Source organism: Sesamum indicum, linkage group LG8 (genome assembly GCF_000512975.1).
Source record: "Sesamum indicum cultivar Zhongzhi No. 13 linkage group LG8, S_indicum_v1.0, whole genome shotgun sequence".
Taxonomy (NCBI): domain Eukaryota; kingdom Viridiplantae; phylum Streptophyta; class Magnoliopsida; order Lamiales; family Pedaliaceae; genus Sesamum; species Sesamum indicum.
In genome coordinates, this window is record NC_026152.1 from 20,998,416 (window position 1) to 21,013,423 (window position 15,008).

Here is a 15,008-nt window from a genome sequence, read left to right on the forward strand (position 1 = left end):
ATGTATTGTATATATACAACGTTGTGATTAATTAAGTAATCGTGAATTCATGATCATGTTTACGTACGTACGTACCTTTTCAACGAGTTTGTGGGCCGTTTTAGAGTCGCATTTGCCGGCAATGAAGGCTCCGCAGGCGCCATCAGCCTCCCCGAAGCTCACGAACTCCACTTTCTCAATGATCTTCTTGTCGGGACAAGCGAGGTGTGCTCCCTTGATAGGGTTAATATTAGAGCGCAGCTTGTTCTCTTTCAAATCAAACGATTTCACGTGAGGCGGGTGGTACTCCGTTACCACACTGCAAATTGTGTCTCTGTTCACTACCAATATTTCGATCTTCCGAGGATCCCCGCCCGTCTCCTCAAACACCACTATCAGATTGTTCGTCGGCTTCAAGAACGATCTTGGCACATGATACCTAATAAACATCGCAATTCCAAATTCAGACTTCACCATGTATGCATGTCTACCTCCACACACACACACACACATACACATATAAACAATTACTTACTCTTCTTGAGTAGGTTTTCCGAGTGGTGAAAGGTAAGACACCCAATAACGGCCAATGCTTTGGCCATTGATCCACACCATGCCCTTGGCCATGCTTGTCATTCTCAAAGCGACAGGGTTGCTACCTTCTGGCGCATCAAAATATGTCTGCACAAATCAAATTAAATACCTTGTAATAATTACTTCAACTTTTTAATTAGGGTTTGTACAATTTTTAAGGATGTTGTTTGTTACGTACCTTGTACCAAGTGAGAGGTGTTGGGGTTCCATTGAATTCACTCCATTTTCCTTTCTTTGATCCTTCCTCAGTGTACAATTGCATCTTTTCCCCAAGTACGCCCACCTGTACAATATTTTTATTACACATGAATTACTTTTGTACGTACCATCATTTTTTCGTATTAACTATATAAGTAATTTATAATTAATTACCTCTTGGCCCCAGTAGTTACGGGTGATATCCAGAGTTCCGGCCATCAAACCTTGAATAGTGATAGCTCGTGGTCCAGCAAATCTTTTCTCCATGTATGCTCCGCTATTCTACATTTCGAAAAATTAATTTCTTCAATACATTAAATTAAAAAATGTACTATTATTATTATTATTATTTTTTTAAATTAGGTTGATAAATTAGTACCGGCAAACCGACTGTCATTGCCAACAATGATATATGATTAACTCCAGGAAACAATTTAATAGACTTCTTGAAAACATGGCTCTTTTCCACATTGCTTCCATGCCCAAAACCTGAAATTCATTAATGTCGATGATCCAGACATTATTAATTAGTTAGTATATGAAAAAAATAGAATGTTTAGGACAACAAATTAATGTTGATTCATTAAAATTACCTATGTATTCTGCATTCACGAATACAAGCAAAGCATGGCCAAGACTTGCAACCTGGAGGATCGGAGAGATGTCCGAACGCATTGGCAGGTCGCGCTTATCAAAGGTGATGCTACAAAAAACGATAAAGATTTAGAAGATTTAAATCTCATATATTCATTACAATTAGTAAAAAGTAAAAATATATAACATATATACATACCTGGTGCTATACCAAGCATAATCCGAGGTATCTTTAGCGAGGTTGTATAATTCCTCCGGCGACTTGCTCTTTCTTTCTAATTCATGAGCGGTAGGAACCCTTTCCTTGAACATCTCCCATTTTCCCAGCTTTGCTTTTGTTGAGATCACAAAGTTTCTCGAACTATGCTGCGCAACAACCTGTGCATAACATAATGCATTGCGTTCAATGAAGAAAAAACGAAAATGATATAGTACTATCATGGCCGGTTAACGTTGTTAATTAGTCACGAAATTTACTAGGAAGGGAAAACCAGTACCGTTTGAGTGTTGTAAACTACTGTTTTGCAATCAGGGAGAATGCTGATGGATTTAGAAGGTAGGTAGTAGTCCACACCCCTGAATTTAATAGTCCCAGCTTCCCTTGTATCATTGTTGGTCAAGAATGCAGCACAGATGTCATCTTTCTCAAAAGTTATGATCTGCGTATTTTAATAATTAATTCAATTTGTGTATTGATTCATGTGCTGCAAAATTTGATTCGGTTCTTACCTCTAAATCTTCAGTAAGCTTTTGGACACGTGGGGTGCCCTTAAGCAAAGCCTTCTTGCTCAACCTCAATGCCCTATGCAAGTCTCTCAGGTGTCCGAATTTAGGTTCCCTCTTCAGACCTGAAGAAAACAGAATACCAACCATCACAAATCAGACTACGTGGTGTGATTTGCATACACACATGCATGATCGATCAGTTTGTGATGGGAGGATTTTTAAGTTTTGTGTATAAGGTGTAAATTAGGTACCAAATTCATCTAATGGAGCTTCATCATAGTAACGACTTGTGACGAAAGATGAACTTGTTCTCCCAAAATTGGTTCCTCCGTGGTACTGTCACAGATAAGTAGTACTTATCAAATTTTGTCCGAATGAGAATAGCGAAATCTTTAAATATTAGTTCATGATAAAGATAACGTACCATGTAATAGTTGTTGAGGGTACCGTTCTTTGCAAAAAATCGAGCAACAGCAAATGCTATGTCTTCTGCTGCACGCTGAGAGGGAGGGTCACCGTATACTCGATACCTGCAACACAAGTTTTTTACATTATATAATATTCATCCATCAACCAATAACAATAAATCGAAACTTAGACTTACTGAGCTGTCCAGTTCTCGGTCCAAAGGGAAGGCTTGTTAGGGCCGTTGGGACCAGGGAAAGTGTCTCCACATTGTCTTCCATTACATGTACTAATCTGAGAAAGAAAAACGGATCGACATTAATTATGAGACGAGATGAGATGCGTAAATATATTAGTTTGTAACAGAAAGAATTAATTAAACATGGATACACCGGCCGGCCTGTCCGAAAATCACCGGTACTTACTACTGTATCAGGGGCGTCTCTTTGCTTGCACATGAGCCAAGGTATGCCGTTGTGTAGGTTAACAGCCAGCTCTGCTGCCCATTTGACATACTTGTGGCCCGATTCTCTGTATGCTTCTTGGACATTGTTGTACTCATTCTCAATCTGCAAAACATAATTAATTAATGATTTATTTTTCGACTTAATTTAGGTAGACATATAGTTGGTGGAAGAAAATGTATGATATTTACTTGTGCCATGATGATGGGGCCTCCTTGGTCTGCGAACAGTTTGTGTTCTTTCATCAAGTTGATGATCTTCTCCGCGTACTTCTTCATGTGGTGCTGCATATGCATGACAATGCCAATTAAATCATTTTTATTTAATTATGAATTTCTAGGTTTAATTGATCCATCTTGTTTGGATAGTTACCAAGAAGGGTTCGTTGTATGAACGAAATGTGATGTTTGTAACCCCTTTTAACCAGTATGGAAATCCTCTGCCCAAACAAACAAACACATTTCAATAAATTAAACAGTAGGATCCACAACTATGATTATTCTTTGGCGATCGAATTTCAGTTACCCTAAATTCCATTCAGCTTCGATGTAGGGTCCAATCCTGAGAGTCACCCACAAACCCTCTTCCCCGATCAGTTTAATGAACTTCACCAAGTCATAATTTCCTTCAAAATTGAACTGCAACCACAACATATTAATTATTACAAATTTACGTTAATTTAAAATGATATCAGTGGGTAAAATAAATATATTTGATTACCTGTCCCTCAACAGGCTCGTGAATATTCCAAAACACGTAAGTCTGTATCAAGTTGAGCCCACCTTCTTTAGATTTCCTAATGATGTCAGGCCACATCTGGAAACCAATTTTTCGTTAAAATTAATTGGGAGATTAATAAAAAGTAGGCTTGTCAGTGTGACTGTACTCACCGCAGGAGTGCTACGTGGGTAATGCACGGAACCAGAGAAAAGAAGTTCTCTACTTCCATTGATAATAATGGACCGCCCGTCATACGTAACTGCCTGTTGTTGATTCTTTGTGTCGCCGTAGACATTTGCAAGAAGCAACGGCAAGAGGACTAAGAACATAGCTCTTCTGAGTTCACTCATTTTTCTCTTATTCTTGGTTTGGTTAGTTTTTTTATTTCTTTTTTCTGTTGGGAGAGTTGAATTGCAACGTTTTCAGGAGCAGCAGTCTTTAAAGAAGTAACAAATGTTGTTAAGTGTGAGTGATAGGTAGGAGGTGTTCACGGGCCACGTGTGTTGTTGGGCTTCCAGTTTGGTTGTTCGGTTTCTAAATTTGTGTGGTTGGAGTATAGGATGTCTTTTTTTAGAATTTTAGTGCTATACTTATGGAAACTACCATATGACTCGTGATATGTATGAATTTTTCAAAATTCATATTATTATTATTATTTTGTCTTATTTACGTGGTAATTTTAGTATTTCATAATGTTATCCTAAATAAATGAATTATTTATTAGTAAATAAGTAATAAGTTTATCATACAATAATTCAATATTTGATATGATGAAATAAACAAAACATTGTAATATCTCATCACTGCTATTCTAAAATTTATCACTTATTAATATAGTTCCATTACACAAAGTAAAGGAGGGGCTACATAATATTCAACAATTAAAAAAAAAAGATAAATTACAACGACCTCCTTTAATATTTGCCACAATTACAAATACTCTCTTATATATATTTTTTTGTTTCTGATTTTTAAATTAAAAATTTATAAAAAAATCGAACAGGGTGGATGAAATCTTTTTAAAAATTATCTACTTAGTCCATTAAAAAAAATCAAAAAATACAAAATATAAAACTATAATTTTTAATTTAAAAGGGTATTTTGGTTCGTTCATAAAAAATCTAATGGATTAAATTAATTATTAGATGATCGTTAAAATCAAAAAAGTATTAATAATTTTTTAAACAATAAAAAATATTTATAATTATGTTGAAGGTACAACCCATTGAAAGGAATGGAATGTTCCTCTTCCGCCAATTTCCCTCCTGAAAATTTAAAATCTCCCTCCAAAAAACCAAACAAAACCCTAGTACTAATTCTCTTCTCAAAACATACAATCATATTCCAACTACTTCGACTCACTAATAATCCGCGAAACAAAATGTCGAATTCGAATCACCAAGACGACCTCGATCTTCTCCTCTCCCTTGAGGATCGAGTTCTGGAAACACCTCCTGCTTCGCCTTCAGGTATCCCCTTCTTCCCTGCGCATACACTGTGCGTGTACTCCAAGTAGCAATTTCTGCGTTTGCTATGTTTTAACTGAAATCTTGCTGTTGTGTCCATCTTTCTTTCAGAATTCGTATCTTTATATTTGAAAATACAACGGTAAAAGCATCGTAATGACTTCCCTGTGTGTATGGATTTGCGCATAGGTTATTTATCAGATGATGGGATGCCAAATCGTTCGGGGTATGTGGACATGTCTGTTTTTCGAGAGGCAGTACAGGATTGCCTTGATTACAATCCGAAAGAGAGAAAAGAGAGACATCAGAAATCGGAGCAGGGCAAGCGTTCTAGTGACATTGAGGTTGACAAGTTTTCAGGCCTGCGAATCCAGTAGGTTTCTTCTTTATCTCTGTACTCACTGTTTGATGTTTGCTTTATTGGATGAATTTATCAATTTAGGATTTTAGAGCATGTCGTGTTTTATCTCTTCAAAATTATCATCCTGGTTGAGTGTGCTATTTTGATGTGAAACACTGTATGTTGTGTGGTTGAACCTGAGGTAAATGCTTTAGTTAATGATTGTGAAATTGTTGAAAGGATGCAGAGGTTAAAAAAAGTTCAATACGTGAGCATCCATTTAGGTACATTTTTAATTTTCCTTCAAGTTCTCTATCTTCACTACTATGACCTTGTACGATGATCATAATTTGAGGTTGTAATAAGAGGTTTTTGATACTGAATGAAGTTTTATGCTGTATAAATACATTGACAATTCAAGAGTGTAAGTATTAGTAGACTTCTAGGACAAGAATGTTCTGATCTATGGTAGATTGCTCCCCTGGTGAGGTCCTAAAAAGTTTGTAAGTGGGTTTGTACTGTTCTCTTAATGTTAATTTGTTTCATTGATGTTTACCTTTTCTTATTCAGGAATCGAGTGGTGTCACGTGTCGAGTTGAGCAACCATTTGTCAGATATTAGATTTGTTCGGTTACCCACAATAAAGTATGTTAATTCAGAAGACCTCAGCTGTTTTATGTCGTTGCCACCTGTACAGCCATTGATGGTGCTTTTTTCTGTATTTTTAGGAATTTGCTGAAGGGAGATACTCTCTCTGGATGTTGGGCCACTATTGGAGTTTTAACTGAAAAGGGGATTCCAAGAACTAGTTCTATAGGAAAGACTTTCACAATTTGGAAGATGGGATGCTTAGATGAATTGACTATTTCTCTTTTCTTGTTTGGCGATGCTTATCAGAAAAGCTGTGAAGAGAAGATAGGGACCATCTTTGCATTGTTCAATTGCACTGTCCGCAAAGATAACAAAGTATGAGTTTTGACATTTGTGATGTTCTGTCATGGTCATTTTCATAAAAGAATTCCAGATTTCGAACTTTTCCCACAACTTTGTTTCAGGGAAGTGGATTTTCCTTGAGCGTCTATTCTGCTAAGCACATCTTAAAGCTGGGGACCTCAGCGGATATTGGAATTTGTCAGGGAAAAGGAAAGGATGGAGTGGCTTGCACAGCAGTCATTAACAAGTATGCCGGTCTAATTCACTGTGAATATGCTTTATATTAAGTTCTGGGATTCATACTTTTTACAAGCTTGCACATAAATCTCAGAGAGATGAGCATATGTGGAACTTGGCTTTTCTTTTGTGTGTGATTCTATTTGTTAATGCCTTGTAGTACTCTCTAGACTCAATTATTTTAGACAGCTAATACATCAGTTTACATCTGCAGACGTCGTAGAAAGTATTGCAGCTACCATAAACGGGTATAGCTCATATTGTCAATTGACCTGCCTTAATCATTTCCAAATACACACACTTAATAATATCAACTGACTCTTTGCTCATTCTTTTTAAAGAATGCATTGAAGACATATACTTCTACAAGGACAGAGTTGAAAGGAGGGTAGGTGATTATAGTTGCTCCAAGGCATACTAGTCTACCCTGTTCATTAAGTTTCTCTTGTAATTTGACTATTGAATTTCATATGTCAGGAATTTAAGGACAGGCTTTAGAGATTATCTCAAGTCAGAAGGCATTTACGTGGTTAAACCTACAGATGACAGAACAAACATCACAAAGTCCAATCGGCCTGTGAAAGTATTGTCTGTGGAAGGATTAAAGAAGGCATTAAGGTCTGTACAAATTCAAATTCTTTTACTGCTTTACTGGATGCTTGCACAATGATGAACCGTTTTAGATTTGTCATTATATTCTTTCTGACTTCGAAGATCTTGAGAGTATGTCTTCATTAGCATGAGCTTTCACTTACGACTGGAGTCCCTTGCCTTCTAAAGTTATACTCTTGAGTGCCATTTTGGAAGCACATCTCTCTTTATTTGCAAAGAGACACACTCAGGGGCCAGATCTTGGTGATTTTAGTTAAAGAGGCTACAGGATTTGCTTTGCAGTTGCTAACTCTCAGCTCTGAACCTTACAGTAATGCAGACAAAGTGACAACAAATGTATATTCACAAGGAATTCGGTTTCTGAATCAGCTTACAGGTAGGCTATGATTGCTTGTGTACTAATAATATATGATCTTTTAATTTCTTGTTAACTGTTAAATGTACTCGAATTACAGGGAAAACTGGTCCTAAAGTAACAATTGAAACCACTAGCCGTCCACATCAGCAAATGAGTGGAACAGATAAGAGGTGGTTGGAAATAATTCTATTTTAATTTCTTATTTAAAAATTTTCTTTTGTCAAGGCCAATCAAAGTACCAGATGCCAAAAAGTTGAAAATGGATCAGAGACAGGCTCCAGGACAAGACACCAAGGTGGCTGGTGTAAAGATGATTGAGTTAGATTTTGCTAGTTCAGATGATGAAATTTGAGGCCTGACTTCTAATTCTTGATCTGCAATACATAGAACTTGAGAAAATTTGGTATATTTTCTAAGCTAGTAGAGTAAGGGCTGTATAGTACTATTAACGAATTTGCCCATGGCTCAAAATTTCGGATGCTTATCTTTCGGGTGTGGGAGATGTGTTTTGATCTTTTTGCTTCACCCCCGCCCTTCTCAATTATGTATTTATGTTTTTCAGTATCCCGATATGTTTTCCATTTTTGTTGTCTCATTGAATGCTTGCTTACAAGATAATTACTCGAAATCAATCGTGGCATGTTTTTACTGGTGATACAGGAGAGTTTGTCAACCGTTGACTTTTCTGAATCTGCAGCAAGAGCAAAACAATATCGTACTACGTGCATTGACTCAACGACAATTCTGTGCACCTAATCATTTTTAAAAATCAAAAATTAAATCGAACATGCTCATTTCTCTACGGTTTTTTAATTTTTCTTTAAAAATACATACATATATATATATATATAATTTTATTATTTTTTTAATTTTGTTCAGAAGTATCTGTACAAAAATATTAAAATCTATATAATAATATATTTTAATATAATTAATAAAAATAAATATATAAAAAGAATTTGTTTCTGATTTGGTTGGATCATCGAATGGTGGGAAAAAAAATTGAATTGAGAATCAATTTTCTTTTAATAAAATAAAAAATTAAACTGAATTTTTTTGTTTGATTTTCGATTCATCAAGTTTAATTGAATTGTCAACACCCCTACAACTAATTATTCAGTTTATTACAATGGACGACTGGGTCATCCATCTAGTTCTAGTTGCGTAGATTTCCAATTAATATGTAATAATTTTGATAAAATCAATTAAAAAGAAAAAAAAAACAGAAGAAAAAAAACACACATCAAAAAAGGGAAAAAAATAGAAAAGTGATAATTATTTGACATAATGGTGTAGTTATGTTAGGTTGATTGTCATACTCAGTGTTACCATAACAACTGATTGACTTGTGAATACGTTAGTTTTCTCACGTTATTTGAGTATTTATTTCATTTGATATAAAATTTAATTTGAATTTAAAAAATAAAATAAATATTCACTACAGAAATAGTAATTTGGAGCCAATTGTGCTGTATTGTTACTTTAATTGGAATTTAATTCAATAGAGAAATTTATATAACATTATTTAATATGTCTTATCATAATATACAAATATAAATTTGAGATAGAGATAATATATGGAAACTATTATCATATAACGTGTATCCTTCTTACTTTTTGATGATACAAACTTTTATAAAATAAATTTTGCACTGTAGCGCCCAAATGGACATAAGTTGGTGGAATTTGACGAAAAGATAAAAGAAATTTGAGTAAATGCCATTCTTATGCTATTTCCATGGCATTGAAAAAACGTGATTAGTAATAAAAGGATGAAGAGGTTGTTTGAATTCGCTTTTTACAATATTTATTGTATTTTTCTTTAAAATTAATATAAATTATATTGGATATAAATTGGGGAAAACAAGCATTAGTTGATTGAAAACACAGTAGTACTAGGGTGGTGGCACAGCACCAAATTTGCATGATACGGCATCTAAAATCAAATACTAGTGGTAGCTGTGTTTTAGCTGGCTGACCAGTGACCAGTGCCCCCCAACAAGGAAAGAAGCCAAAATTTAAAATTCAATCATAAGTTTCTACTTTCTCTTTCTAAATCCTTACTCTCTCTCTACTCAGTCCAGCTGATAGAGATAGAGAGACTCTTACCTCACTCTGCCCCTCAATTTTAACTAACAATCAATGCAGTTGTTGGGTTAGGTGCTGCTTGATTATTCACGCATACGCAATTTTGTATACCAGTTTTTGGCTTAATGTATTGGAATTAGGGTTTTTTCCTTCTAAACTTCTCTTATTTATTCTCATTCCTAATTTTTGCAGCTAAGTAGCTGGATTAGCAACTCCATACTTTTGTCTAGGATTGTTCATTTGGTTTGCTTGGAGGGAAATTCCAACTAACTAAAGCTGAGATAAGTAGTTCGCCGGTTGCAGAGCTGTCGCCGGCTACCAGATGAGCGCGTCCAGGTTCATAAAGTGCGTCACCGTCGGCGACGGAGCTGTGGGTAAAACTTGCTTACTCATTTCCTACACCAGCAACACATTTCCCACGGTATGGTTTTTCTTCTTTCTTCCGGGTTTGGTTTGTTGTTTCTTTTGTTTGCCTGTTCTATTAGTGCTGTTGTTTCTGAAGGTGTTTTATTGGATGACTCAGTCTTGATACTATGAGACAGTGATGCTAGAGTATTTTTGGGCATTCTCGGAGTTTGATCTTGTGAATTGAAATGAAATGACCTATATTCAAATTTCAATAAACTTTCGTAATATCGAATAGCATGAACTCAATTTTATGGATCCGGAACACTTTTTCATGTTGTACGCGTAAGCATTCTTAGGTAATTGAATGGGATTATGTTTCTGTGTGTGCAGTTCTATGATGGATGGGTTCTCTTGGTCTTATTACCTGCTTTTAGAAAAATGTCAATATTTTATCTCTCTTTGGCATGGGTGCTTTAGGTGGAAGTCAGCAAATATCAAGGAATTGTTGTAAATTAGCTAATTTCTGTTTTTTCAAGAGACAATTGGCGTGAGAAGTATACCTTTTCATGGATCTGATTTGGACTTTAGGAGCTGGGCAATGAAGTACGAACAAGGGAAGGAATGGGATTTGTTCCGAATTGGCAGTGATTTGATTAATGTTATTTGTCTAAAACTAATTTCTTTTCTCCCTTATACTTTAGGCTGTTTATCTTTAATCACCTTCCTTTGAAACTATGCTTTCTTCTTGTATAAATCAAAACCGTGTTCCAACAACTTTGGGGGTTGATGTGTTTGTAATGCAGGTTCAACTGAAGTAATGTTGTAATTATTGTTGGTGTTATTATTACTAAGGTATAGTTGGAATTCGGTGACTCTTATTCTAACATTTTAATTATTTTTTCTCCATATTTCTTGTCCTCTACTTTATGCAGGATTACGTCCCAACTGTATTTGACAATTTTAGTGCCAACGTTGTGGTGGATGGGAGCACTGTCAATCTAGGGTTGTGGGATACTGCCGGTAACTTAGTTCTTTCAGTTGATATCTTCTTTCAGTTTTTTCAAACCAATGACTGAACAGGATTGTCCCTATCTTATTGAGCAGGCCAGGAGGATTACAATAGATTAAGACCGCTAAGCTACCGTGGGGCTGATGTCTTTATACTTGCATTCTCCCTGATTAGCAAGGCTAGTTATGAGAATATCCCCAAGAAGGTGAGGCTTCCTTTGCCTTGCGGAGTTCCCTTTTCTTTCTTTCTTTCTCTTTTTTTTCTTTTTCCCTTCTGAATCTTGCCTCTTCATGTTCTCTCTTCTTTGACCGTACATTAAACAAAAAGAAAACAGATAACCAATAATCACATGAATGATCTGTTTGAATTTTGATTTAGCTAGATAAATCAAGGAATAGTTTAGCACTAAGTGTTGTCTAGTCTTTGCATTTTGTTTAATTGTAATATTCTCCTTTCGGGATGAGTGGTTGATGGGACCTTCTAGCTTTCACATTCCCCACTCCATGCCTGCCATCTTTGTGGGCGAGAGTCAGAATTCCTTTGTTGCTGATAATTTTCTCTATGTTTGTATGATACTCAGTGGATTCCTGAATTGAGGCATTATGCTCCTGGAGTTCCAATAATTCTTGTCGGGACAAAGCTCGGTCAGGATTTCTTTGCATCTTCCCCTTAATCTTGTATTACTCATTTAACACTGCTTTTTTACATGAGATGTTGATATTGCATATAACTTACTGCCATGTAACTATTCTGCACAACTACATCGAGTTTGTATCCTCACAGGTAAGATGTTATGCTTTGTCAGAGTCATCCCAATGACCTCTTTAATGCTAGGTTATATCTTCTCTTTAACTAATTCTTCAGATAAGTTTCAAGGGGTCGAGGCTGCTTGTTACCATAAATTGTGTGAATGCCATCAAGTAGGGAAAATTTTATATTGTATTCAAATTATAATGGAGAAAGCCTCGAAGAATTTTCACAGTGTAAGGCAAAGTCTAAGTGAGATATCTATTGGGGTTGCTCTGTTGCCCTGACTAATGCTATGTGAAGATCATTGTTGGAAAAACATTGTGAGGTGGAATGCCTGTTATGTAACTGATGAGGAATAAAATACAAGGTCAAAATTGTAATATGAGGAGCATAAATATGACGCATAAGTTTTAAAAGTGTTAGTCTTAAAAAACAATATGTCAGCTCTACTGTTTCTTGAAAATTGGTAAATGCAACAAAATCTAATATTAGCCACATCAAATAGTATTCGTCGATTCTGAGGGACATCTGAGGATTAATGGATAATCTTAAGCTAGTGTTTAATCTTCACATTTTCTTTTCCCCCATAAAATTGTCATTTACCTCGCTGATTCCTGGAGAAAAGTAAGCTACAGACTAATAATTTTATTAAACTTTTATAGAATCTTGGCTTATTCTGTACATCTATTTTTGCCGTGGGAAATAAGGGGGTCTTCTAACTCAGCTGAATTAACCTTGCGCTTGATAATATGGAACTTGTATTTGTCTATTTTCTCCCCAAACGAACAGGAGAAGGAAGAAAATAAAATAGATGTGGTTTTCCCTTTACTTGATCCTCATATTGTCAAACCTGTATCTTATTTGTTGTTCAGATCAAATAATTGTATTTTGTTTCCTTCCAGATCTCCGGGAGGATAAACAGTTCTTCATAGACCACCCTGGAGCTGTGCCCATCTCAACTGCACAGGTATGATTTTCTTATGTTTTTTTTTTAAATTCTCTTTATCAGTGTATTTTGGTGAAAGGCGACTTTGGTTCTTGCCCATAACTTTGAGAATGAAAGGTTCACCCTCCTAAACAAAGTTGATTTGCCATTTTCTTTTGAAGGGAGAGGAGCTGAGGAAGTTAATTGGTGCAGCTGCCTACATTGAATGTAGTGCAAAGACACAACAGGTAATAAATTTAAGGTTTTAGATGCATATTTTCTTTTGTATTCATTGTAAGACTTCATAACTTCCACAGTTAATACTCTCTTCTCATTGTCTTCTTCTGAATATTGCAGAATGTGAAGGCTGTCTTTGATGCAGCTATTAAGGTTGTTCTGCAGCCACCTAAGCAGAAGAAGAGAAAGAAGAAAAAGGGTCAAAAAGCCTGCAGTATATTGTGACTGATTAAGAAATGCCAAGAGAAGAGATGAAGTTACAGGTTACTCTTACCATGTCACTTTTCATACCTTTGAATTCACCGCCCCACCCTTGAGGGTGCAATAACCTTTAGTTATAGTCTTGACTGACTGTACTTGGGAGCTCTCTTAAAGCATCAAAAAGTTGGTTTCCCCATTCTCAGCCTTAGTTTGAGATGTATATCTGTGATCGAGACATGTGATGATATGGTTGTACGATTTGTGATTGTGTAAGATCTTGTGCATACACAAAGCTGTTGTTGTATCGACATTCTATAACTGAGTTAGGTTATTGAAAGAGCTGGAGAAGTTTATCTAGAATCGCCATTATGCTGGATGCATGGGCGCTCTCTTGGGTGCTAGGTGGTTGAAACTTGAAATGCAAGGTAAACCATCCATGTTTGCTGATAGGGATTTGGGTTCTGATCCTCCACCTCCCCTGGCCCTCGGTGAACCCGTAAGCTTGTACATGGTCGTGTTCATTCTGGCTATTGGGTCTTATTTGAATTTTCTTCTTTAGAATCTAAGAACATATGAGAGTGATATATCACCCCCAAGGTCGACAAAGCCACTTATAGGCTCCCAACATTAGTTAACCGGCATTCACAAAGCTAATAGACTAACCTACGCCACCCTATTGTATTTTAGTTTGTAACAGTAAGGGGCGTTTCCTTTTTTTGTTTGGATCACAAGAATCAGATTAGTTTGTGCATGTAATGTCAGACATAATGATAGACAAGTGGTTATGTGTGTTGTAGTGCAAGGTTAAGGTTTGTTTGAGGAACTTGTGTGATAACTGGTTAAAGATGAGGTGAGACAGATGAATCCAAACCAAAAGAATTCTGGAGGAATTATTGAATGGTATAAAGAATAATGGCGTACCATGTAAATGAATGTAGGGTGATCCTCAATTATTTGAAATTGAGAATGTATGTCATGTGTGATGCAACTTGAGTATCCCAAGAACTAAATAGGTGGGCCAATCAGAAGAGGTTTATATCTATCTCCAGTCACCGACCAAACAGTAGATGAGATTCTCACCTCAAGAGATTTTTAAAGATGCTTACCTTAATCAATGTGATATGATGATCCTTGACTCAATTAATTTATCATTTGAGCTAAATTTAATGAATATTTACTTGGTGCCTATCAAATCAGACCATCTCTCTCTCTCTCTCTCTCTCTCTCTCTCTCTCTATATATATATATATATATATGGTGGTAAACAAAGCATACGACGATTCAACCCAGATACTAATCCTAAAAAAAAAAAACAAATCGGGGCCACGTGTTTAATGTATACAACAAGTGGTGGGTGAATTTTGTGAGAGTGGGTTACGTGGATGATTTGTGATGGAAAAAGACATGTGACCAAATAAAGTAGTTATGATCGTGTATGGTGTGGTCACTCTGTTATTATGTCGAAAATCTCTTCTTTTTTTTTTTTATTCTATTTCTATTTTACCTATACAGATGGCAGATTCAATTCATTTCACCCCAAATCTAAGTTAGGGATAATAACATATAAAGTTAGTGAATTGTGTGAGGAATGAATGAATGAATTGGAAGTGGTGTTTTGAAATGAATAAAAGAGTTAGAGGGTGATATTGTTTGAGGATGAAAAGTAGGTTCCGTGAGAAAACATATACTATACTACCAACGCCAACGCAGTAACAATGAGTGAGTGCATGCAGTAACAATGCAGCACACCTCATCTACTTTATAACTGGTGGAGTAGCAACACGTTCTTTATCATCAAATCCTATCAAAATATATTAAAGAATT

General features: G+C 35.8%; 3 protein-coding genes across 5 annotated transcripts in view; 2 read left to right on the forward strand and 1 right to left on the reverse strand.

Moving 5' to 3' along the window:
• The window catches only part of LOC105169787 (beta-galactosidase 13), a 4,614-nt gene extending 519 nt beyond the window's left edge, over nt 1–4,095 (reverse strand). The window contains exons 1-18 of the mRNA XM_011090299.2: nt 3,851–4,095; nt 3,681–3,776; nt 3,486–3,598; nt 3,333–3,399; nt 3,152–3,244; nt 2,922–3,065; nt 2,696–2,790; nt 2,516–2,621; nt 2,343–2,427; nt 2,095–2,213; nt 1,863–2,024; nt 1,565–1,743; nt 1,365–1,474; nt 1,151–1,260; nt 946–1,053; nt 752–856; nt 515–660; nt 76–418 (exon numbers count right to left, since the gene is read on the reverse strand). Of these exons, the coding sequence (XP_011088601.1) occupies nt 76–418; nt 515–660; nt 752–856; nt 946–1,053; nt 1,151–1,260; nt 1,365–1,474; nt 1,565–1,743; nt 1,863–2,024; nt 2,095–2,213; nt 2,343–2,427; nt 2,516–2,621; nt 2,696–2,790; nt 2,922–3,065; nt 3,152–3,244; nt 3,333–3,399; nt 3,486–3,598; nt 3,681–3,776; nt 3,851–4,030 (2,361 nt within the window). The 5' untranslated portion in view covers nt 4,031–4,095. The remainder of the gene's footprint in view (nt 1–75; nt 419–514; nt 661–751; nt 857–945; nt 1,054–1,150; nt 1,261–1,364; nt 1,475–1,564; nt 1,744–1,862; nt 2,025–2,094; nt 2,214–2,342; nt 2,428–2,515; nt 2,622–2,695; nt 2,791–2,921; nt 3,066–3,151; nt 3,245–3,332; nt 3,400–3,485; nt 3,599–3,680; nt 3,777–3,850) is intronic.
• Nucleotides 5,006–8,241, forward strand: LOC105169788 (protein MCM10 homolog). The gene is made up of 11 exons (XM_011090300.2): nt 5,006–5,149; nt 5,336–5,519; nt 6,057–6,131; nt 6,215–6,452; nt 6,542–6,666; nt 6,871–6,904; nt 6,998–7,044; nt 7,134–7,274; nt 7,580–7,644; nt 7,724–7,796; nt 7,846–8,241. The coding sequence occupies exons 1-11, from the start codon at nt 5,062–5,064 to the stop codon at nt 7,976–7,978; spliced, it is 1,203 nt and encodes a 400-aa protein (XP_011088602.1). The 5' UTR covers nt 5,006–5,061; the 3' UTR covers nt 7,979–8,241.
• Nucleotides 9,622–13,544, forward strand: LOC105169789 (rac-like GTP-binding protein 5). 3 transcript variants are annotated; one of them, XM_020695979.1, is made up of 8 exons: nt 9,622–9,781; nt 9,907–10,135; nt 10,995–11,082; nt 11,167–11,276; nt 11,652–11,715; nt 12,724–12,788; nt 12,929–12,994; nt 13,104–13,544. In XM_020695979.1, the coding sequence occupies exons 2-8, from the start codon at nt 10,037–10,039 to the stop codon at nt 13,206–13,208; spliced, it is 597 nt and encodes a 198-aa protein (XP_020551638.1). In that variant the 5' UTR covers nt 9,622–9,781; nt 9,907–10,036; the 3' UTR covers nt 13,209–13,544. The 3 variants fall into 3 exon arrangements, with proteins under 3 accessions (XP_020551638.1, XP_011088604.1, XP_011088603.1); XM_011090302.2 differs by having other exon boundaries at nt 9,623–9,819; XM_011090301.2 differs by having other exon boundaries at nt 9,623–9,786.